The sequence below is a fragment of the Lathamus discolor genome, chromosome 11 (genome assembly GCF_037157495.1).
Source record: "Lathamus discolor isolate bLatDis1 chromosome 11, bLatDis1.hap1, whole genome shotgun sequence".
In the NCBI taxonomy this organism is placed as follows: Eukaryota; Metazoa; Chordata; class Aves; order Psittaciformes; family Psittacidae; genus Lathamus; species Lathamus discolor.
In genome coordinates this window covers 5,510,434-5,533,329 of record NC_088894.1, presented here as the reverse complement: position 1 = coordinate 5,533,329, position 22,896 = coordinate 5,510,434, and the positions used below count along the sequence as shown (strand labels likewise).

The window sequence follows — 22,896 nt, the reverse complement described above, 5'->3', positions numbered from 1 at the left end:
TGCACCGACACACGTTGTCTTGTTGGGTGTATTTGTGGGTTAGAAATGGGGACTTTAGTGGTGGGTATGGTTGTAGCCTTCTAAGAGGGCATGGAGCTGGGTGAGGCTGTTGTGTGCGTCTGAATGATCTGCTGGAATGAATGAACTGTAGTTATCTTGTTACATGCTCTTGTAAACCAGCTAATGTTCCAACAAAGAAGAGCACAAATCTTGAAAGTTTGGAATGGTGTCTTGGCCTTCCCTGTGTGAAGTGAATCCTGGTATCACTGAAACAAGCTCTTCTGTCAGGAGGAGGAGGAAAAAGGGAAGAGATGGCCAAGTCAGAAATTGTTATAGGAAACCACATGGCTTTTGGGAGCCTGTTCCGACCAGTTGGTTGGTTTGTTTTATGGGCATTGGCTTTTTATAGAGTTGTTTTCTTTCCTTGTATAAAATAACAGGTGAGCAAATCCTAGTAAAGTTTTATGTAAATATACAATTATCATTCCCAACAAGAGTTACCAGGTCAAGATCCAAGGTACCATCTTGAACCTTGGGTGGGATGGTTTAGTGTGAGGTGTCCCTGCCCATGGCAGGGGGGTCGGAACTGGATGATCTTGAGGTCCTTTCCAACCCACACTATTCTATGTTCTGGTGACTATAGTTTTTATATGTTTTTATATAATGCATTTATATGTGTTACGGAAGAATGCATCTCTGGCTGGAGATCATCATGGGAGGAGATGACAGTGATGTGAATTTAAAAGATTGGCTGCAACTTTATTTAATACATGATTGAACATTTTGACTAGGCATAAGCTGCATCCATTATTTGTGTCTAGAGTCTCCCTCTTCCCTGTGGAGTGTGTCCCTTGTTTATTTCGGAACCATGTTTGGGAAAATATCCTGTGTTGGGTCTGGAATTTTTACCTCTGATGGTGCAGGTTCGTCAGTTGGGATACCAGGCTCAGTCCTGGGCTGAGTGGATGGCTGTCCTTTTGTTGTCTGGCTGCATGGAGGGATGCTGGTGATGGGGTATGGAGTTGATCAGGGCAGGGGTAGCACACTGTACACAATTAAAAGCCCCTTTGGCCACATCCCATCCTGGGGAGACTTGTTTCCCTCCTTCAGCTACAGGCACAGGATGTCCTTTGGGTTTGCATCCTCTATTATAACCACCTGAAAGGCATGTGGGTTATCACTGCTGACTGCTCTGGTTTTGGAGACAAAATTAACTTGGAGTTTGAGCATAGAAATCTCTGTATTATTATCTTCCACTGTCATTTGAGCCTTCAGGAAGGAGGGCAGCCGGGTGCTGGTGTTCCTCATCTGGGCCAGTCAACTCCAAAGTCTTGCCAAACGGTGGCAGCATTTTCCCAGCTTTAGTGTAACTTGGGCAGGCAGGAGCTCGTGCAGCACTGGGGATGCTCTGCGGTTTAGCGTTAGCATCGGTTTGCTTTGGATGGAGTTCAGCACAGGAGCCTGGCACTGGTGGAGGAGTTTGAGGAGCCAGGCAGAGGTGGTCAGAGCAGTGCAGCCACAGGCACTGCCTGGCTGTGGAGGGGCTGCTGTGCTCAGGTGGGAGCATTGGGGCTGGTCTCTGCATGCAGGGTGAGCTGTGCTGTCACCTCTTGTGCTGGTGCTCACTGAATCAGCTGCTCAGTGCTTGAATCACAGAAACGGAAGTGGTTGCGTTGTAGAGGAGCACGGAGCAGCCAAGAGGAATGCAGTCCATCCGGAGCCACAGGCTCCCAAGTTCCTCCTCGGTGCAGGTCTGTCAGGGCTGAGGGGTGCCGTGGGTTCTACTGTCTGTGTTCAGCCGTCCCCTGAATGCAGCACTTGACCCATTACAGAGGTGGAAATATGGGACTAAAGTCCCTCAGAACAGTCACCCTTTCCCTGGGAATCATGGAGTCTAGTTCATACAATGGTTGTAGAGCTGCACCTCAACTCAAAGCACTTCAGAAACAAGGGGATTTTTTGCTTTCTTCCCTTTTAAAAAGTGCATTTTACACAAACCACCACTCAGCTACTTGCCCAGCGTTAGCGCTGCTGTGCTCACCTTGGCTGTCAGTGGTGCACCCCATAGGATAATGGCCAAATGTGGAGAACCTGGGCTGTGACTGCAGGGTGCTGAAGTGCACCTCATGAACTGCAGCTGGCTGGGGCAGGAAGGAGGCACTTGGGGCAGGAATGGGACAGCTGCATTCCTGCTTTGTGCAGCTTACAGTAGCCCTGTAGCCCTTGGGAGGTCAGACAGGAGAACCAGAGTAAAAATTACTTACAGGAAATGGGCAAACCAGTGAGCCTGCGACGTGTTCTTCCATCCCCAGCGATGGGTGTATTTTTGCAACTATTTGCAGTTTTCCGGCTGTGTTCTGTTGTTGCATCTGAACTGTTCAAAGCTGGGCAAGGGCGAAGTGTGATTTTTGTACAAGCTGTTTCCAGAAACAACTCAGATCCAGGTTCTGGTTTAACAGAGCAAACAGAAATCTGAAGACCAGGCCCAAGAAGAGTGTCCCTTTTGGAGTGTGTCATCTCAATGGCTTCTGTGGTTGGTAAGAGCTACATTTACTTCGTGTTGCACTCCATGACTTCCCAGGCAGTTGACAGCAGATGGGTGCAGAGACCCCAAGGACAAGGCTAACGTGAGGTGGGGTGTTTTGTTTCAGCCCTTCACCTGAGGAGGATGCAGGGATGAGCAGGGGTACGGTGTGACTCGGCATCAGGCTTTGGCCGGAGGAGTGGTTGTGTGGGCGCAGGGTGGCTCACAGGAGGTAGGTGCAGGAGCTGCTGCTCAACACCTGCTGAGCTGCAAGACCTGCCAGAGCTTTACACCAGGCCCAAGCGCTGGCAGAACGGGAATCTGGTAACGAGCACGAACACAGCGTTGCAGAGTAAAAGAAATCAGCTTTTTAAAACTCCCGGTTACTGAAAACCATTCAACACATTCAGGAAAAGATCCAAGAAGCTTCAGGGGAAAAAAAATCGGTACTCAGATAACTGACTCAAGGCAGGTGTCAAAACTGGAATTTCAAGGAGCAGCAATGAGGGAACTGACAGGGTGCTAAACGCTGAAGTTGTGCTTTCTTACGAGTCTCCTCCCTGGCATTTGTTCTTCTTTCAAAGGTTTCATTTACCAGAGTGCTTTTCTTGCGAGCATCAGCCAGTTCTCCATTGAGTTTGGTTTCCTCGACTTGTGTTAAAACTTCCTATTTGTGACAGTCCTACAGCTGGAAAACCTTGAGGGAAAAATTCTGCTCCATGTGCTCTCAGCAAGCAGCAGCTCTGCTAGAAACATCCCATTTTGGTTGGTGGTGTACTCGGCCTGGCAAGCAGCTCTTTGCCAATGCCTCCAGAGCAGGTATGAAAGGATGGTTCTGGCCATGTGTGCTCCTGACAAGTTTTATGGCTGCTACCTTTTGAGCCAAAGACTGAGATCAGATTATTTTGATTTTCTGTTTTAGTTTGGCAGAAAAACCCCTCTCAGCTCTCGCAATGAATCTGTTTCTTGAGGTGAATGTTCTTTGGACATTCGGAGCATCACTTGGGCTGTGTAACACTTGTGTCACACTTGTGACTTGTGTAACCCCCCCTTGTCTGATCTTGATTCACACACGAGAGAGAAGGGATTGTATTACTTGCTGCATCTCTCTCCAACACCTTGCTCCAGTGGGGCTCAGATCCTTCCCCATCAAGGAAGGATGAGCAGTTTTGAAAGCGAATGAGATTCATCCAGGCCCACAGAATCGCAATGTTCTGACAGCAGAAGGAACTGGTCAGCTCAGCAGAAATCCTAAAGCTGAAGCTTACTTGTAGACACATTTATTTACATAAAAACAAATATGCACAGCTGCAGTATTTGTTTGCCCTTTACCTTCCTTTGCAGGACAAGTCAGATTCACCAAGTGGCCACATTCTCTGCTGCAGGCACAGTCATCGGCTCTCTTCAGTCTTTCCCCCCCCAACAACAGATGAGAGTTGCCAGCCACAGACTCCAGTTTGCCCCTGAGGGGCTCTGTTCAGAGCCTACCCTCACCTTGCAACAGGGAAGATGTAACCAACATACAACGCCTCTAGGTCCAGGAGCGGCTGGAGAGAAGGGAAGGCAGGTAAGCTAGTCCCCCAAAATGTAAACATGTTTTTATTTAATGCCTTTCACTCATCACAAGGTACTTTTTTTCCCCTACCCCCAGCTCCCCAAACCGAGATGGCAGCATAAGGCACCGTGTAGACACATGCACAGTCCACATACCATCTATGTAAGATTTAAAAACACAGCTATAGTTCTTACCAAGGACCATGTGTCCTTATTATTAATGTACACAATATGATTCTCCCCAGAGTTTGCTCTGGAGAAGTGAACTATTAATTTAGAATGGTAAGACTTTCCCCACCCCCCCACCCCAAAAAGCCAAATGAAAACCACAGGTACAGAGCTGAATACCGGAGTAATGAGATTAGTTCATAAATTAAAAAAATACAAAAAAAAAAAAAAAAAAAAAGAAATCAACAATTTCACTCTTTTCAGAAGGTCCCATTGATGGATGTCCTGTGCAGAGACTCCTTTCTTGTGTCCTCTTCCCCCTTCAAAAGCAAGAAAACTGACAAGTAGACCCAAGCCTCATAGTGTTTGGTGCTGATGGTCAAAAGGCAGTCACAGCTCTATGCATCCAGCTTAACCGTTCAACTGCAGGTTTCCTGCAGTGAGTTATCTGAAGGCTTTTCCTCTGTCCAAAGGGAGAAGGACTTGATACAATGTTCTTTGGCTGCAAGTTCTTAAAGGCTTCCACTGCAAGGGTTCTCCTTCAAAAACCAGAAAAACTGCAGTTGCTGTGGGATTTGTACTAAGAAAGTTTGGAGGAATAGGTGGAACTGATGCCATAGTTTGAGTGAAGCCCTCACAGTTCTAAGATGTTGGGGTCTGCTACAAATATTCAAGTTCCAAGGCGTGCCGCAGAGCTTCCAGGTCAGCGTGACAAGAGATTCTCCAGAATGGCATGTTGTGCTAGAGTGAAACCAAAAGAGGGCATTTTTGGGTTTTTGTTTAATACTGAGATCAAAACAACTTTCTTAATTTGCACACTCAGGAGCAAGCTTAGTACTTGGGCCAGTGGCTTGTCAGGATGGTACAGGCCAGGAAGGTAGGCAGAGGGAAGTCTCTATTTGCTGACATACTTTCTATACAGAGAGGAAGACAGATCCTCCACAATTTAGGAGTGTCCTGCTTCAGGGATGCTGGAGGATGCAGGGACTTTGTGAAGGTACTAGCTACGAAACTTTACTCTCCTTTTTTTCCATGGATTAATTAGGAATGTTTCTAGAATTGCAGTAGTTGCAGAGGTTTAGGTGAACATCACCAGAGAAAGCTGCTGTCAGCGTTTCACAGACTCAATGATAGATATCATAAAAGGAAGTTATGAAATTTATAAAACTGTAAACAAAAGAATAAAATCCCACACAGCTAAAATGCTTCCTAAGAATTCCCTGTCCAAGTTAACTGGAAGAGCAGGTCATACCCCCTTTCTTGTAAATGTAGGAACTGGCATCATTGCTCAGATCAATTATTCATTGCTGCCTCAGAGAAAGGTGTGATAGGCAGGGACCTGAGGTGGGAAGTGTAATCTGTCAAGGTATGAACAGCTCTCTGAAAGCATGATAACAACACAATTCTGCAGTCATTAGCAATAGATCAAACCCCTGTAGTAGCTTGCAAAGAGATAACATGAAAATAATTATAATTGCTTTTAGATGTTAAATACGACTTCTCTTGGAATGTTCTGGTGAGCCTGGAGTTTGAGCTGGATTTGTTTCTTCTCCAAAATAGTTAAAGCGGTTTTACTTTAGATCAAAGACACAGCTCATTTCTGCACTTAGATTTTCTAACAACATTTGAGATTGGGATTTTCTCAGCTTCCTCCCAAAATACCCATCTCTGTACAGCCCGTGATGTGTGTGCAGTAACAGATGTCTAGAAAGCTTTAACAGAGAGCTTACTGCCCTTCCAGCACGGCAATAACACTTCTGAGTATTTCATCACTGTAAAAATTTACACTGTAAATGCGCTGCTTCTGGATAAATACTTTGGACAAAGAGTTAGAGAATATATACTTCCTAGTAAGTGATTCTGCTGCTGGGAGCTCTGCCTTTCCCGTGTGTGCCCCTTTTGCCTGTGTGAAAACCTCCAGTGCTTCCAGATGTTTATTTCAGAGTGTCTATTTACACTCTTCTCATGTTTAAATACAACTCAAGCTTCCCTTTGCTATGCTATCAGTAAACAAATGTTTCCTTCAAGCTATTGATCCATATGTAGACAGCAAGCAAACACATCTGAAGTGACTGGACTCCATTGCTTTGCAATTTCACTTTATGGGGAAAAGTTATTTCCTTCTGCCTGCTCTGGTTGTTATTAAACCCCTTCCATTACATTATCTATTTTTCTTTCTTAAACAAGAAGACTTGCCCTCTCAGCCCCTCCTGTTGTTCAGCATTTAAAGATTTATCACTCCTCGGACAGGTGAAGAAAAACGACCCACTAAAATGGAGATATTATCAGTGCTGTCGGCAAAACAGTGAAAGGCTCTGCCTGCCCCCCCTTTTTGTGTTTGTGTAAAGCTCAGGTGTGTAGAAGCCTTGACTAACGATTGTCATCAATCAAAGGAGGTGACAGCCCAGGAAAGAATGTGCTCTGCTAATGGGAGAGCTGCTTAGGCCAGGAGACACAAGCAAGAGGGCTCTTAAAATCCTGGCATAGAGGATTGTTGAACCTTGCCACTTCTTCATAGAGCCAGAGAGCCCTCCCAGCCTTTGATGCAGTCATGTTCACTGACCCACTGCCTTTGAAGTACGGCACTGGGCTGTCAAAAGCAGCAGGCTATTATCACTTCATTCCCAGTCATGCATTTTGGACTCTTCTCTGACAAGTCCTTAACCCTTCATGAACTAGAGAACCAGCTGCAGATTTAGCTAGCTTTACAAGGTGGGTACAGGTATTGTTGCTTCCATTGTGCCTATTAAAAATTGACTAGTTTGCTGCAGGTAGGACTCATGCAGTCAGTTCTTGCATCTCAACTCATGTGCAATCCCCCTGAAGCAAATGCAGCTCAATCCCATTTCCGCAGGCACATCAGGAGCCCAAGACCTAGGATGCACGAAGACATCTTGCAAATAATGCTTGCCATTAACAAACTGTATTCCTGTCCCTGTAAAGCCAAGTAAATGGAGATTTCAGGCAGGTTTCTGCTGGAAATAAAAGCTTTGGCTGTCCAGTTCTAATGCTGTACAATCCAGCTGATGTACCTGACTGCTTTCCTTCAGGCCTTTGATTGTTGCTCTCCATGTTTCCAAGACTCCTACACTGATATTCCACATGTATGGCAGAAGGTACTCCTCGCTCTGTCTCTGGCTGTGCCCCCCCAGTCACTGTAAGCAGACTGCAAGCTTTGGTGTTCTCAAATTTTGGTTTTATCTCTTCCAAGCTCTGGGTTTCCAGCTTTTCTCCTCTTACAGTCTACCCAAAGCAAAGAAGCTTCAACTGCTATCTAAAACGCTAGCTCTCACTTCTCAGTGACTGGATACTAATGACTCGAAGACTCAAGCAGGCCACATCTCTGCAGAGAGCAGGAAATACTACTGAGGTCTTGTTACTGCTGACCATGCTGCTTTTGCAGTTTCTGTTCTACTTTGTATTCAGTACATCTTCGCAGTCTCACTGTGCTTGTGAAATTAATCACATTGATCCACAGATCACTGATAGAGGCAGCAATGCAGTACTAGTCCTTTTGTTGTTCACTCTAAAGATGTTACACCCTATGATCTCCATGAGTCATAAATATAAATACATGTGTGTATAGATGCATATTATAATTAGTAATTGAAAACTAATTCCAATAATTTGAAACTTACAAAAGCAACATATGTGGATAAGAAATTCACCTGCTTGCGGATCTGAGATCACACATTGGAGTTTTCCTTTTCGTAAGTTTAAAGCCATCTTTATTCAGTAAGAATGATTCCAGGAACATGTGACAGAGCAACTACATGAGAAACAGCATCAGCTGCCAAGGTGGGGAGGATTCACTGTATGAAATTTCTCCTGAGGTTTTGAGTATTTTGCATATTAAAAAATGAGACCAATTGCAAACTGTTTCAAATGGAGGGAGCTTCATTAAATGCCTAAGTAAAGAAAGGGTCATTGAAATGAAAACTTGGAAGAATCCAGCATGACATCCACAAACTGTACCTTTTTCGCTCCCTGCTCCTCTTCAACACCATCTCCTATTACAATGTACACGGCTTTCCTTCCAAACCTTTGCATTATTCTTTCAAAACAGCTCTCTTTTCCTAAGCAACAGAAGAGAAGACATTTTTTTATCTAAACACATACAGCAGGGCTGTATTCATACATTCAGGTGCTGGAACTGCAGCTGGGACCTAACTAAACTTGCTGCTATTTTCCTTGCTTTCTTTTGGAATTAGACCCTAACTGAATCTCCATCTGAGATGGACTGTCTATATCTCAAGGCAGTTACTAGCATTTTGTTTATCAGCCAAGGACTTTCCGGTGCTGACAGTTTTCTGTAAGCTGTGTGATTTAGATGCACTGCTTAGAACCGCAGTTGGTTGACTGATGTGACTGACACTCAAGAGCCCTCTTCTGTTCATTCTCAGAGGTTCTAACACTTGTATGAGAAAGAACAGAATGCAACAAAAGCCCCAAGCCAACCCTACCAGTATTTATTACTCATGCAGCTTCAAGCTCACCCAGCACACTTGACCCCTCTGCAAGAGTAAGAGGATCCAAACGGTGTTCCTGTATGTAACAGGTCCAACCAGACTTCCTTCCTCCTAGCTGGGTGCAGCTGAACATCCCACATGCAGTATATGTTCCATAGGGTGGTGGGTATTTTTCAGGCTCATTCCCCCATGGAAACTCTTTGGAAGATTTTGATTTTTTTTTTTTTTTCCTTTTTGTTCTTTCCCCCGAAGTCTGTACTGGCTGAACTGTGGGCAGTCAGGATGTGAATTATAATTGTGCATTTAGCTCCATGTATAAACATGGAGCTAGGAAAAAACCTCATACATTGTTTGTTGCAATAGGGTTGGATGGACGTGCCTGCCTGACTTGACTTAGGGACAAAACCTCAGTCTATTTTTGGTGAGGCCTAAGTTAGCTTGCTCTTACCTGTTTTTGTTGCACTGTAAATGTTTTCAATGGGGAAGACAGTGCCCAGTCCATAGAGAAGCACTTTAGCAAGAGCTGGTATAAGCTGAGTTGTTGTGACCAACACATTCACACAGTTAGGCCTGGAAAACAGAAGTAATAGTCTGTGTTTCTTTCTTTTACTCTAGTCTGAAAGATGGTAGGAGGAAAACCTGTCTTGCCACTGGAAGTTTCCAAGCCCCTGGGAGATTATGCAGCCAGAGGCAGATAACGTGAGTACTGGTAATGTCTCTGAGCAGCTTAGTAGAACAAAAAAGCATAAAACAAACTAGTAGTAGTGATGCAGCCTTACTGCATGCATGCCAGGAGCTGTTTTGTGGGAATTTAAACACTATGTAGTAGTGCATGTAGTAGTGTCTGTGCTTTGAGTGAATGTGTTCAGGGATAGAAAGACCCTTTTTTCCCTTTCCTACTCTTTTGTAAATCTGCTCATATGAAAAGTGTGCCACAGATGAGGCAGCCAAAGAAAGGCAAGAAATGAACTACTTCTTTTGCTCAGGTCACTATCTCAAGCTTCCCCCAACTCTTTCTTATTCAGGTCTGCCAAACATATGTAGACAAGGCTTCCACAGATTTGGCCAGCAAAGTCACTATAAATGTCTTGATTTGTTTAGAGGGGGGAATAAAGGGAACCAAAGAAGATCCTGGATCAAGCCTGTAGGCTATTCTTTAAGTTGTTCTTACCGGCAATGTATCAAATTCAGTGCCTTCAGAGCATGTGTGAGCCAGAGATCAGTCAGCGCTTCCAGTTCTGCTCTTAACTGCAGCCAGGTTTCCCTCTTAGGAGCTCCTATTAAACCTGTAAGCAGGGAAAGCATCTTTGCAGAAGCACAGAAAGGGAGCTGTATGGCTTTGTATGTAGAATGCCAAGGGGCTCCTGTCCATGTTCTGAACCCTCACTCTCCCACTGTCCTTCTCTTATCACTGGTGCAGGCTGATCCCTTTGCCCACTGCCACACCACTCCAAGGCTGCTCTGAGGGACACAAAGCCTGACTGCAGCTCAGCTTCCTTCCTCTCCAGCAGAATGGTATCAGTCACCCACAGGCTGCGGGGCCTCATTAGAACTTCCATGGGAAGTCAGCAGGGATGCAAGAGCTGAGTACAGTAGGTAGGGGCCTGAGCTGAGGGGCACCTGAAGCCAGGATGGTTTTCTTTCTCCTGAAAAGCTATGCACCATTTCCTGTACATGTGGGTAGGCTTCTAGAACCAAAACAAACCCCTGGTTGTGGCGAGAGGGACATGAGTTCTGCTGCTTTCTCTTTCTAGTCAGAGACCTGAAACTGATGTCCTAAAAGGTAAGCAAAGCAGCCTATTGAGAGAACTGTCTGGAAAGGAAGGAAGGTATCTGGTGGTATTGTTTTGGTGGAGTTGAAAACAAGTAGTTATGATACAAGAATGCCTTCAGACAGAGATCACCCATGTGTTCTGTGAAAACAAAAGGCATATTTAGTTTTGAACTGTTTGCTTGCTTACTAAGCTTTCTGGAAAATTGGAGAAGGTCACTTTCCTGCCTAAGAAATTACAAAATAAAGCCCCACACTTCAACTTAAGTCCCTCTTGAACAACTAAACCAGGTATTTTAGCACATTTCCTGCAAATCCTGTGCAGAACCTTCTTTAAGGATGACTGCTGAAACAGTTGCTCAGCTCTCTGTTAAGTACTCTTATCAGGATGCTTGCTACACCTCCTCCAGAGATGTCCCTAGCAGGGTCAGAGTATTTAGGGAGTTGAAACGCAAGCTTGCTGCCTGGCCAGAGACACTTACCCCCTACATTGTTTTTGTAGGTGTTGTACATCTCTTTGACCCGGCGGTAGCGGAATGCTAATTTCCTCATCCAGTCAACTCCCCCATGCACACCGGAGCCCAGACACAGATTTGTGCTGGCAGCGGAACTGTGAAAGCCATCCGCAGAGAAGTTATATGTGCTGGGAAAGGGAGGAGGGAAGGGGAGAGGTCAGTAAACTGCAGTCTATACAGTGCCAGCAGGGAGTGGAAACAGTTGAAAAGAAATGTGAAGACAAGCGGCAGCAGCAGTACACTCGGGACACACTGTGCAGAACTGGAGTTCATCTCTAGCATGGTTACTAGCACAGATTAAAAGGTGTTCTGACTGTAAACACAGTGCAAGTTACTCAGCACTCCTTGCCACTTCTCTGGACTACAAAACATCTGCCTGTCCTTTGGTCACTGAACTTCCTCACCTGTCTCTTGCCCAGGCTGCTGGAGGAACTGCAGAAACACATCCTAAAGGAGAAAATTCTGGGGTTACCTTTTACTACTTGGCTATATGGCTACACAGGCTCTGAACACAAATTAAACCAAGAAAAAAGATTAAGAAGTTAACTAAAGGAGCCTTAACTGCCTGCAACGTGTGAAGTTTTTGTTTACTTTTGTTTTAAAACTGAGTTAATACTTCAAAGCAGCTCTAGAGTAATTACCACAATGAACTGGGGCAAGTGTCAGTTCCACAAACACCTTAAACAGGCAGTTTCTCTGAAGGAAGCAATCCTGCCTTCTGCCAGGCATTTGCTCCTGTCTTCAGCCCTCCTCGATGTCCCTTTCTCTGTACCAGCACAGGCTGGTACAAAGACTTCTTCAGCACTGAGGTGAATCAGATCAGGGAACTGTTCCAGTTAAAAGATAACAGAATTAGAATTAAAAGGAAGTTGCTTTTCATCTGGATCAGTTCCCTGGTTTGGGGGGCGGGGCATGGAAAGAGCCAGTACCAGCTCATGTCATCTTCAAACGTTTGCTGGATGACAGCATCAGGACAGGTTTCATGGTCTGAGCATGGTCAGAGATGGAAGAGGGCAGCTGCAGTTCATGGGGCACAGTTGGTCAGATTAGGTCACAAACCCAGTGGATCTGGACAAACACAGCTTGACCCAGAGCAAAGGAAGGGACAGAAAGGCTGAGGGGGACAGACCTATCCTTCTCAGGTGCAGCTTGAAGATAGCTCAGCTTATAGTGCTTCTGACACCTCACTGGGGGAGTAGCCAGTGCTTGTACATTCACATTCTGATTTACTGCACAGTAATTTCCCCATCTAGAGAGCCCTGATGCCACTTTGTTTCTGCATTAGAACATCCAGATAGGAGTTATTATGCTTAACATACTGCAGTCAGCTCAGCTTCATTTCCCACACAGACAAACCAGGAGAAGCTGAGAAGTATTTTTGAAACAACTGAAACCACTCAGGGATGGGCTTTTCACAGGATTCAAGATGTGTTGTTAGCATATGGATTTTTTATTCGCTCAAGGTAAGTGCACTGATTGAGATAAACCCCAAAGTAATGTTTTAATCAGTGTTTGAGCAAGTATCCAGCCTCACCTGCTTACAGGCCACTGGAGGCAAAGGACCTAAATAGATACGTGCCACTTCAGTGCATTGCAGAGCACAAACTAGCAGTTCAGTTACAGCAAGAAATCTTTCAAGTGTTCTCTGCAGAAGAAAAAGTCTCTTCCCTAAAACACTTCATAGTTTTCCACGCTGTTTCTGCACCCATTTCTCATAATCACCAGCCAGAAAAACAAAATATAAAGCTCTATATGAGCTCTTCCCATTTAATTCTTGTGCCAATTATCATGACTCTGCAGCCAACACTTTAGTAAAGGTGATGTAATTGTACAGAAGTACTTTTTAGGTACATGATAATCTAACTTAGATAATAATGTTTGGAGTAATTTTGGTATAAGTTTCTATCAGTGACAGAACTCTGGCATGGCAAGGTCCATAAATCTCACTGCCGAGCCCATGTATTACAGGTTGGGCAGTGGGAAATCTTTCAATATGGTTTTGAAGCATTTTGGCCATACCTAAGTGGCTGGCCAAATCGCATCAGAAACTAGTGTAGACTGACTGGAGTTCAAGCTAATTTTAAGTATATTTCCCAGAATGGTTCAAAGCTCAGTACAGTCAGGGTCTGACAGTAGGCACACACATATTAATGTGAGAAAGGGGATTCTGTGCTTCTCTGTGCTTAATGCAGACAGCATGGAGCCAGGAAAGGGACGGGGTGCATGACTGAAAATGTTATTTAACATCACTGACCAGCCCCCTCCTATTTTTGAACAGCTGGGGACTATCTGACCTGCAGCTTCCAGGAGATCCCGTACCTTAGATCCTGACCGTTATCATCTGATGATACATCATCTATGTGGATCTGGTCACAGTCCTGAGAAGTGTATGGAAAAAAATACAGCAGTAAGTAAATGCTTTGGAAAAAACCTGAAAGAACATAATGAAAAATTGCATTAAATGTAATATTAAGAAGATAAAATCTTAGTATTGTCTGGCACAGTCTAGCCAGTTAATTGTTAGGAACAAGCATCACATAGCACTTGTACAAAATATGACTAGACAGAGAGTGTGTATGTGAGATCTGCCATTATCTAAGGGCAAAACAGTTCTTGAATACTACAGTAAGTGGAACTCCCTCCTATGCAGACAGGAGGGAGAGAGATGCTTGGTTTTTTGCCAGGAAAACTGTGGTTTTTAAACTTTGTATGCATGATAAGGCAGAGATTTGGCAGCCTGTCCCCCTGTGAGAATACTGCTTTCGACAGGAGGTGTATGCCCACATAATTACACAGGGAGATCTGTCCCAAAGAACTTTCCAGAGATGCCTGGCCTGCCAGTGTTTTCCCTGTTTGTTCTGAGGGGGCTGAGCTTCCTTTGATGTGCAGGGAAGCTGGACAGAAGCACTGAAGGCGGCAGCCTTTCATAGCCCCAGCCACAGACAGAGTGAAGGAATAATGTGTGTCAGTAATGAGGAAATTTATGCACAGGAAGTTTTGCCAGAGTATATACTTGAAGCTCAGTCTGCATGAAGCATGTACTCTAGATCTTATCTTCCAAAATTCTTCATTGTTTGAATGGTGGAGGCCCGGCCTCAAAAATTTGAGAAATGTTATTTCTTTCCTAGTCTTAGCATTAATATTAGAAAGAGTTAAAACCAGGAAGCTTCTCCCACCACCTTAAATCTCCTTTCTCCATGACCCTCGCAGGTTAGAACAAGACAGAAAGCCTTCATTCAAGCTGATGAACTCGTATCTTTTGCTCTGGTTGATTTTTCAATAGAAGAAAAAAGAGCTTGGTACAACAGGATTCCAAAGTCAGAACATCTGCAACTAACCAAGGTACGGTTAGTTTTTACCTCTACATTATTCTGTAAACCACAGAATTTGTCTTACCTTCTTTACACAATTAGGAGTTTATGAGATACTTTAAACTAGCCCCTTTCAAAACAAGAAAAACATCCCCAAACAATTAACCAAATTTGTTATCAATGGCAAAATGTCACAGGTAGTTCTTGTTCATGATCATGAGATTTTCTGCAGCATTTGAGATAATGCTCACAGACACAATTTTATCTTGTTCTTGTCCTCTTATCAACCTATAACTGGGGTGTGTATTGCTGTATATAATTGGAGCCAAGAGGCTGAACAGCAGATCTCTGCTGGCATCTCTTTCTCCCCTCTACCCCCATCATTTTTAAGCTCCCCTCCCAATGGCTGTTGTGAGCCATGCTGGGACAATATTGATGCAGCCCACTGCACTTCAGTTGTGTAACGCAGGGCATTAAGTCAGGGGAAAGGTATTTGCGGAGAGATCTGTTTTTCTCATTTGTGAATGAATTGTTCTGTACACTGAAGTGTGACAACAGTAGCTATCACATTTCTAACTTAATAAAATACCATGACACTTGGTGAGACGCTACCTCATAGTCCACCGGCTGAGCCTATCGTGTTACTGGGTGAAACACAGGGAAGCTGGTTAAAGCAGAACGTGGACCATGTTTTACTGCTTGGTTACAAGACTAATTTTTCATTCTTGCAGAATTTCTTTGAAATTTTAGTGAGCAGGGAATCAAGGCAGGATATCTGGGCTGCTGCAAAGGAGGACCAGATTGTTGGAGTGGATGTTTGCAGTGGGAACACATCCCAGTTTTCACATCTGCTGACTTTTTAAAATGATGCTCTAGGATCTCTGAGGGATATAATGTGTGGCATATACAGCCTGTAACGGAGTCAAACCTGTAAGACCTCAGCCAACCCTTACAGCTCTGGTAACTGAACTGTTTCTAGTGTTGTGGTACCTCCAGGTCAGTCTGTGCCACACAACCTGCCTCCAGGTGGGACCAGATCCCTGTACCCACATGTGAAGGAGCCTGAGCTAATGCAGACTTTAAGAAAGCCTCTGCTGCCTCCTTGTGAAACACAAGCTGTTCCTGAGGATGCATGGAGAAGTGCCTTCTGTTATCACTTATGCTCGCTCTGAATGCTGTCGAGGTTATGTCTTGTGCACATATGAAAACAACTGATGAATGCACAGCTTGTCACTGTTTGCATATCAGAACTGTGTCAGAGATTTTTAAACATCTTATGGATTCATTGATCAGCCAAGCTCACATCCCTCATTAGGTGGGGAGTTAACAGTTCCCAGAACACAAAACCTCCAGGGATGGCTCTGAAAGGCAGTAAATTGTAAATGCACTAATCCCCTTGTTTGTTAATTCCTCACCCCCTTGTCAGTACTCCTGTCCTTAATACCTATTTTCCAGAGTGCTAGACAACAATATCTCCAGAGGGATTGGAGGTAGAAGGTACTATTGTTTAGCCAGCAATGCACTGTGAACAAAAGGCATCTGGGAGAAAAAGCTCAACCCTGGAAAGCTCAGAGTTTGTATTTTAACTTCACTGTGATCTGTAACCTTGGGCAACTTCTTTTCTCCCCAGTGTCCCAAAAGGGGAACAGAAAGTGAACCTCCTTTCAACTGAATATTTCCTGATATATGCTGCAGTGTAATCACTGCACACAAGTACACATCTTGTGTGGCCTATACTTAACGCTTATATGCCATATGAGGGGACAAATTAGTGTGGCAAACACACACTTATATGATTTCAACATGGGGCTCAGAAAACAGAGGCCTTGCTTGACTGGGTTATGTTGCAAACAACCTCCTGAACAGAGCAATGCTTGTGTCACTGCATGCCCTGGAAGTGCAACACACAGCCTGCCCTTGTCAAGGTTTGGTGCCTTGATCCTTTGTCATGGGGCAGCACATCTCTAGTGTGCCACATCATCCAGACAGCTGGGCAGCTACCCTGCTGCTTGCTCAGTTACAGCTTCTCTCATGCCGCCCCAACACAGAAGATGCTCAGAAAAGGGTTTGAGTGTTTTTAGCTTACTTTGTCCTGTACAGACCGGTGTTATACCACATGATGGTGCTAATGCATATGGTAATGTTCATGGGTCTAAAACTGAATCAGCCTCTGTGCTTGTTTTTTTACCAATTTCTTCTTTCTGTTCCAAGAACATAATTCACCATCTTTTTTTTTTTGGTCCAAGCCTTGCACTTGGTGATGTATGATCCTTAAGTAAGGCTTTCTAAATACTCATATCTGACTTTTATTTATCACCCTAAATGAAGGAGTAGGGTGGTTAAACAAACAGAGATGGATGACTATTGCTGCAATTTCTTCCAAACTGAAATTTGCTTCTCTTTTTTCAAGCAGCAACAAAATAGCACTACTTACACAAATGGTTTTAGTTATCATCTTTGTATGCCCTCCTGTGTTGACCCTCCTAATCGTACTTCATTTCACATTTTAGAGCAGTAAGTGAAGCAAGGAAAACACTTGTTTTAAAAGGATTTGCCAACTTATATTTTTGCAAGAGTCTATATAGGGAGAGGTTTTCCAGAGGGTGACTTTGTGCAGGACATGGAGCTTTGTTTCATTAGATGGTAAGATCTGATGGGTAGAAAGTGCTGGTTGCATATGAAATATTACCACTCCTTATACAGTACCCTGGACTTCTAAACAGCAGCTTCCCCTTCCCCCTCCCAAAGGAAGACTTTTTCAGTTTGTACTTCTCATAACCTCATCACCAACTCTCTATTTGAAAAGAGCTGAAAGAGGAAATATCTGTCAGTTCAGGTGTTGGCCACTGCTTGTCTTCAAAAGGAAATGAAAATTCTCAGCAAGTGAAACCTCAGACTGTAAGGAGACAGGTGGCAGGAGAGGTTGTACCTCCTGTAATGCGAAGGACCACAGTGCAATTAAGCAGTGAAGGAACCAGAAGTTCACACCGAACTCATCAGGCACACAAAAAGTTATCTCATTTCATCTGGCACAGAAACAAATTCCTCCTTTTTCAAGTGAAGAAAAAGACCATAAAAGTCTACTCAGGGATGTTAGATTTTTTTTATCATCATCTGCTAGCATCACTTTGCTTGAATTTCACTGTATTCAAAAGGATTTCTGCTTTGTATAAGGCATAGTCAGATCTAACCAAGCCACAAACAGGAAGGATTCTTCCTGTTGGTCTTAAATGTTGAAACTCCCATAGTTTCCATCCTGCAGTGTGCCTCAGCTTTAGCAGACCTCCTGCTCTGTGTGTGCAAACAGAATATCTTCAAGAACAGAGACCATTTTTAAACCCTCTGCAGTGGCTCACAACTAATTGCTACCTGCCCCATAGGATCTTTGCTAATTTAGCCTAATAAAATTATTAAATAGCAAATTTCAGGAGAAGCAGCAGCAATGTCCTCATTATTAGATTTAGTAAAACTGCCAAAAGCCATCATTGTTACTGTGTTATTTAGAAAAAAAATTCCTTAACAGAATGAAGATGTCAAAGGGACACAGTGAAGTATGCTTCCAATAAGACATCTAAGGCCCATTTCTTTGGGGTCAAAAATGAAAGTTTCTTGGCCAGAAAAACAAGTTTGTAGACCAGATGCAAATGATTAGAGAGAGAGATGTTAAATAAAATAAGCAGCTACATACCTCCAGGTCATTAAAGAACAGATGTGTATCTGCAAGGTTGAAGATCATTTCTTCCATCATAAGACCTATCCGTACAGACGTTGTAGTGTCCTGTGAGGAGAAAATATACCCAGGTTTTTATCTATTCACTTTGATCTTTTTTTCTGGGAGGGAGAGGTAGGAGATCTTAGAGCAAACATAGGATCTACACACTCTTGTTTCTGAAGATAGGCTCATTAAAGTAATTTTATTTCCCAAGTGTATCTTAAAATGGTTTTCCTATACTTTCTTCTGCTTTCATAGATAATTAAATTCTATTCTTTGAAAGATGTCTATGGCTTGCCTTGATCAGTAATAGCCCACACGTTTCAGATGATGTAACAAGAACCTTTGAACACCTTACACTATATGAGAGTTGCTTCAGTAGTTTAGACCAAGAATTGATTTCCAATAGTGCCATTAGGGAATGGTTAAGAGAGAGTTACAAGCAACAGAGTACACAGAGAGTGATCCTTTCTTGACTTTGTCCTTCAAACCAGCCCTAGAAGGTCAGCATTATTCTCGTTTAACGTCAGACAGCAACTTAGTGAGCAAAATCTGAAAACAGAATCCATAAATGCAGTCTCTTTCTCTAGAGGGTGCAATCCGTGTGTCTTAGCACATTTGGCTTAGGTCTTTACTGCCATAACTTAGATGATGAGCACAGAACCAGACAGAGAGACAGATGTGTTGTTCCCAAATCAGAGTCCAGCACAATAATAGCATCTACTGTCTTCAGCAGCAGCCATACCCCCAGACAGGAGATACAAGAGCAGCCACACTACTGCATGCACCACTCCAGTCTGCATGGGCTGGCTGACTGTGAAGGTTTGCTCATTCTGCCATTTCCTTGTGCCAGCAGCCCTCACCTACCCAACTGTGAGTCTCACTTGGCCCCTCCTCGAGGGGGTCCCAAACTGCTTCCTAAAAGGGAAGGACATGATGCAGAAGCTCTGGCTGCCTGCAGCACTTTTAAAACACTTTTTAATGATTAAGAGAATGTGAAAACACAAATTCCAGCAGCTCTAAAACAGCTTCTACATGTTCTTAAGCATGTGTGAACTTTCTCACATCCAGATCCTGCTCCTACCACCATCAACGGCAAAACCTTAATTAAATTCCTCTGGAGAAGGACTACACTACCTGCAGCTCTACTTTAGTGTGTTTAGTTGATTTGGTTTAGAAAATGAATGTTTTTCCCTGCCTGTTGTTACCCATCTGAGACAAAACCACCTGTGAGATGGCTGCCACTTCATTTCCCCACCAACTCAGTAAGTGCAAACTTAAATTGTGTCAGGCTGACAGGGCTGATTCTGCTTGGCCAAAGAAGCCACCCCCAGACAATCCTGCATGGCAAAAATGACTTTTGGCTGGGCTATTTTCTCATCCTTTGGCTTGGAAGGCTATTTTAACAGCTGACTACATGTGCATAGCAGATCTACTCGGTCCTCCAAGCTGTCACTAGGATGGGGATGGTGGCTGCAGGGCTCCTACAGCTCTTGGCTCACTGCTTCAAAGCTGCCCACTGGGCACTGGATACAGCCTCCACAGATCTGTTACTCTGAAACACCAACAAGTGACCTGCTGTACCCAGCCTCATGCACTGCAGTATTAAATGAATCTCAGTAACTGTTCCATGTGTCTTGAGCATAAAGTCAACCATCCCTCCTGCCCCCGAACAACGAACTTTGTTCCTAAACCCACAGCAAAAGCACAGAAACACACTGATGCAAACAAGGTCGCCAGCAGAACATTTCCTTCTTCATTAAATACTTCAAAAACACAAGCAAAAACTAATCTGTGGTTAATTTGATAAACACTCACAGCTCAAAAGCATTGTGTCTGTTCAAACTAAACAACAGACAACTTGGAAAAAATGCAGCATTCCCACACAGCCTTTTTTTTGTAATTCATCTTCATTAGGACAGAGATCTCTCATCTTTATATTTATGTGGGTGGTTTTCCTTCACTGAAGTTACATGCTAAACCAAGGCAGATTTATATGTAGTCTTTGCTCTAATTTTCTGCAGATTTCTGTGGAGTCATGTTATTGTATGACAGGATGGTAATGAATTAGTTGAGGAGCTCTAACAGGCAGCACAATGTTTGGAGGATGAGTACATTTCAATCAACCTTTGTGGCAGATGCTGTTGACATGGATGGTGTATTACACACTAACCTAATTATTACGCATTCTTGGTGTAGTTCTCTTTAATTAGAGCAGAATGGCTGTGGTTTCAGCCATGTGTGTGACTCACAAGCATTGTGCCCATCTAAAGAAAAGCTCTGTCACTCATGTTTAAACATGCTTGTTGCTGTCCCAGAAAGAAGGGCACTTTCTCCTCTGGGCAAAAAGTAAACTTCAACAGACTTGCCTTGAACATGTCTCTAATTTTAAGCCCCAAACCTCCTCTCCTGATGAGGCACAGGGACACCGGCATGATCAGGACATTTGACTGCAGCCCCATGTGAACAGCACTGAATCAAAGTTTACTACCCAGGTGTAGTTACACAGGGGAACTGTTTTGCAGAAAATATGCTGCTAGGAAGAAATTATTTTGTAAAATAGTTTTTAATGAAGCAATTTATTTTTATACATTTCAAGGATCATTAGCCTTTAAACCTCTTTCAGGAAATCTCACTGGTTGGTATCTGTCATTTATCCTCTGAATTTTGTCTTCAACTTCATTGGTATTAATCACTAATGGGGAGAAGGAAACATTTCCACACTGCATGAAGTTACCTTCTCTTAAACTAAACTATACAGAAATGTAGGTGAGAGGGGGGGAAAAAAAAGTAAAATATTTCTCTTGAGATAGAGAATATGATGGAATGAAAATAAAACAGAAAAATGCACTTTACCACCCAGAGGGGAAGTCGTTTGGGGAAATGGTTTGGTATCACTGCCTTCACAGTATGGACATTTCCTCTATAGCAAGGCACGCTTCCAAGTCTTAAAGAGGCTGATAAAGTTAAAAGGCAAATCAGCACTCCCACTATGGTATAGGTGTCTAGAGGCACTAGGCCAGGGTTCCACTGGCAGTTAATTTATTTGCATTACTGTAGCATCTAGAAGCACTGGACCCAGACTTGAACCCTGCTGTGCTAGAGGTTGTACCCACACAGAAGAAAGACATAGTCAATGCAGCTTTCAATTCAGGTATGAATAAACAGAAAAATCAGACTGACGAGAAAGCACCAAAATGAGATTAGGTGTATCAATCACGTTGTCCAATTCTGTATACAGTGTGTAAATCGAACAAGAACTATGAAATTTACCTGAAGATGATGACAAAGAGTTTTTCTGAGGCAGGGAAATCCTGTACCACTAAAGGCTGTCTGTGCTGCAGGAGATGCCCTGTGGGCTGCTAATGCTTATGTTAGAGCAGTGTAAGTTTGACAGAGCAACACAAAGTTACCACATTCATACCGATGATGCCTGCTAACATGTCCTTCCACGAGAAAACTGCACCCTACAGCCCTGCAAACAAGCTTCCTGGGTAACAGATCTAGTTTTCCGATGCATACAAGCCCAAGGAAGAATGGATCGCAGACAGCTTGAAATCAAATCTCCTCCAGGAACCACTTTTTACAGAGAAAACAGATTAATCTAAAAACTGAACCCATGGTGCTTGTTTAGTAACTTTAGAAAAGTAAGGTCCTACCCCTCTGCTAATCTAGGAGTCATGCTTTCACAAACAAGGACAATGAGAGGCAGGGATAGAAAACAGGCAATGAACTCCTTTTGTAAACAAAACCTCCAGCACCACAGCATATCCCTATGTGCCTCACCTCTGCCACGCACTACTGTTGGAGCTTCCTTTAGGGTTGCAATTAAACAGCTCCACAAATTACTTTAGTGCTAACCTCTGGTGCTCACACATGACAGTCCAGGCACTCCTGACCCTCCAACACACAGCTTTAACAGGCTTCTTCCCATCGGCTGGGGGAAATAGGCACCAGTGGAGCAGTGGTCATTGTGAAGTATTAATTCTCAAAGAGACTGATATTCCTCCTCTTCAATGCACCCTTCACTCCCACTTTTAACAAAGAGAAGTAGTAGTTTCATAGAATCATAGAATCAACCAGGTTGGAAAAGACATTTAAGATCATCAAGTCCAACTGTTCCCCAGCACTGCCAAGGCCACCACTAAACCATGTCACTGAGAGCGTCGTCTACATAGTTTTTGAACACTTCCAGGGACAGTGACTCCACCACTGCCCTGGGCAGCCTGTTCCAATGCCTGAGCACCCTCTTGGTAGAGAAATTGTTCCTAATCTCCAGTCTAAACCTCCCCTGTTGCAGCTTGAGGGCATTACCTGTTGTCCTATCACTTGTTACCTGGGAGAAGAGGCCAGCACCCACCTCACTACAACCTCCGTGCAGGTAGTTGTAGAGATTGATAAGGTCCCCCCTGAGCCTTCTCTTCTCTAAACTGAACTACTACTAAAGATACTGGAATTACCAACACAAAAGCCCATGTGCATTGCAGCCACACTTCACATTGCACTGTCAGGATCCTCCCAAATGGGTCTGTATTAAAACCCTATCACTGCTCTCCCAAATCACAGAGATTGATTTTTCACAACCTGCTTATATTTGTCCTACAGTATGCATTAGAGACATGTACCAGTTAACACCTGCAGCTACTGCTAATCCAGTTGGCTGGATGTTCATAGCCAACTCTCCCCTTTTGCACACTGTAATTTTGAAAAGAAGAGAGAAAAAGACTTATCTCTGGCAATCTCTCAAGTGCAAGTCACTCTCGCCTCCAACCCTGGCTCCAAAGCCCATTCCAAGCCTCTGCCTTACAGGTACCTTGTTCAGACTTGCAGGCCATTAGCAAAGGGGCAAAGCTGGCTCCTTTGAGATGGATA

At 43.8% G+C, this 22,896-nt stretch overlaps 1 protein-coding gene across 7 annotated transcripts in view; it reads right to left on the bottom strand.

The window, feature by feature from the left end:
* Window positions 1-4,398: 4,398 nt before the first annotated feature.
* Window positions 4,399-22,896, bottom strand: part of EYA2 (EYA transcriptional coactivator and phosphatase 2) — an 88,833-nt gene continuing 70,335 nt past the window's right edge. For all 7 annotated transcript variants that reach the window (XM_065691606.1, XM_065691604.1, XM_065691602.1 and 4 more), the window contains 7 exons: window positions 18,001-18,090; window positions 13,321-13,379; window positions 10,969-11,129; window positions 9,887-10,001; window positions 9,164-9,285; window positions 8,222-8,322; window positions 4,399-4,987 (listed from right to left, as the gene is read on the bottom strand). In XM_065691606.1, coding sequence (XP_065547678.1) covers window positions 4,907-4,987; window positions 8,222-8,322; window positions 9,164-9,285; window positions 9,887-10,001; window positions 10,969-11,129; window positions 13,321-13,379; window positions 18,001-18,090 — 729 coding nt within the window. In that variant the 3' untranslated portion in view covers window positions 4,399-4,906. The remainder of the gene's footprint in view (window positions 4,988-8,221; window positions 8,323-9,163; window positions 9,286-9,886; window positions 10,002-10,968; window positions 11,130-13,320; window positions 13,380-18,000; window positions 18,091-22,896) is intronic.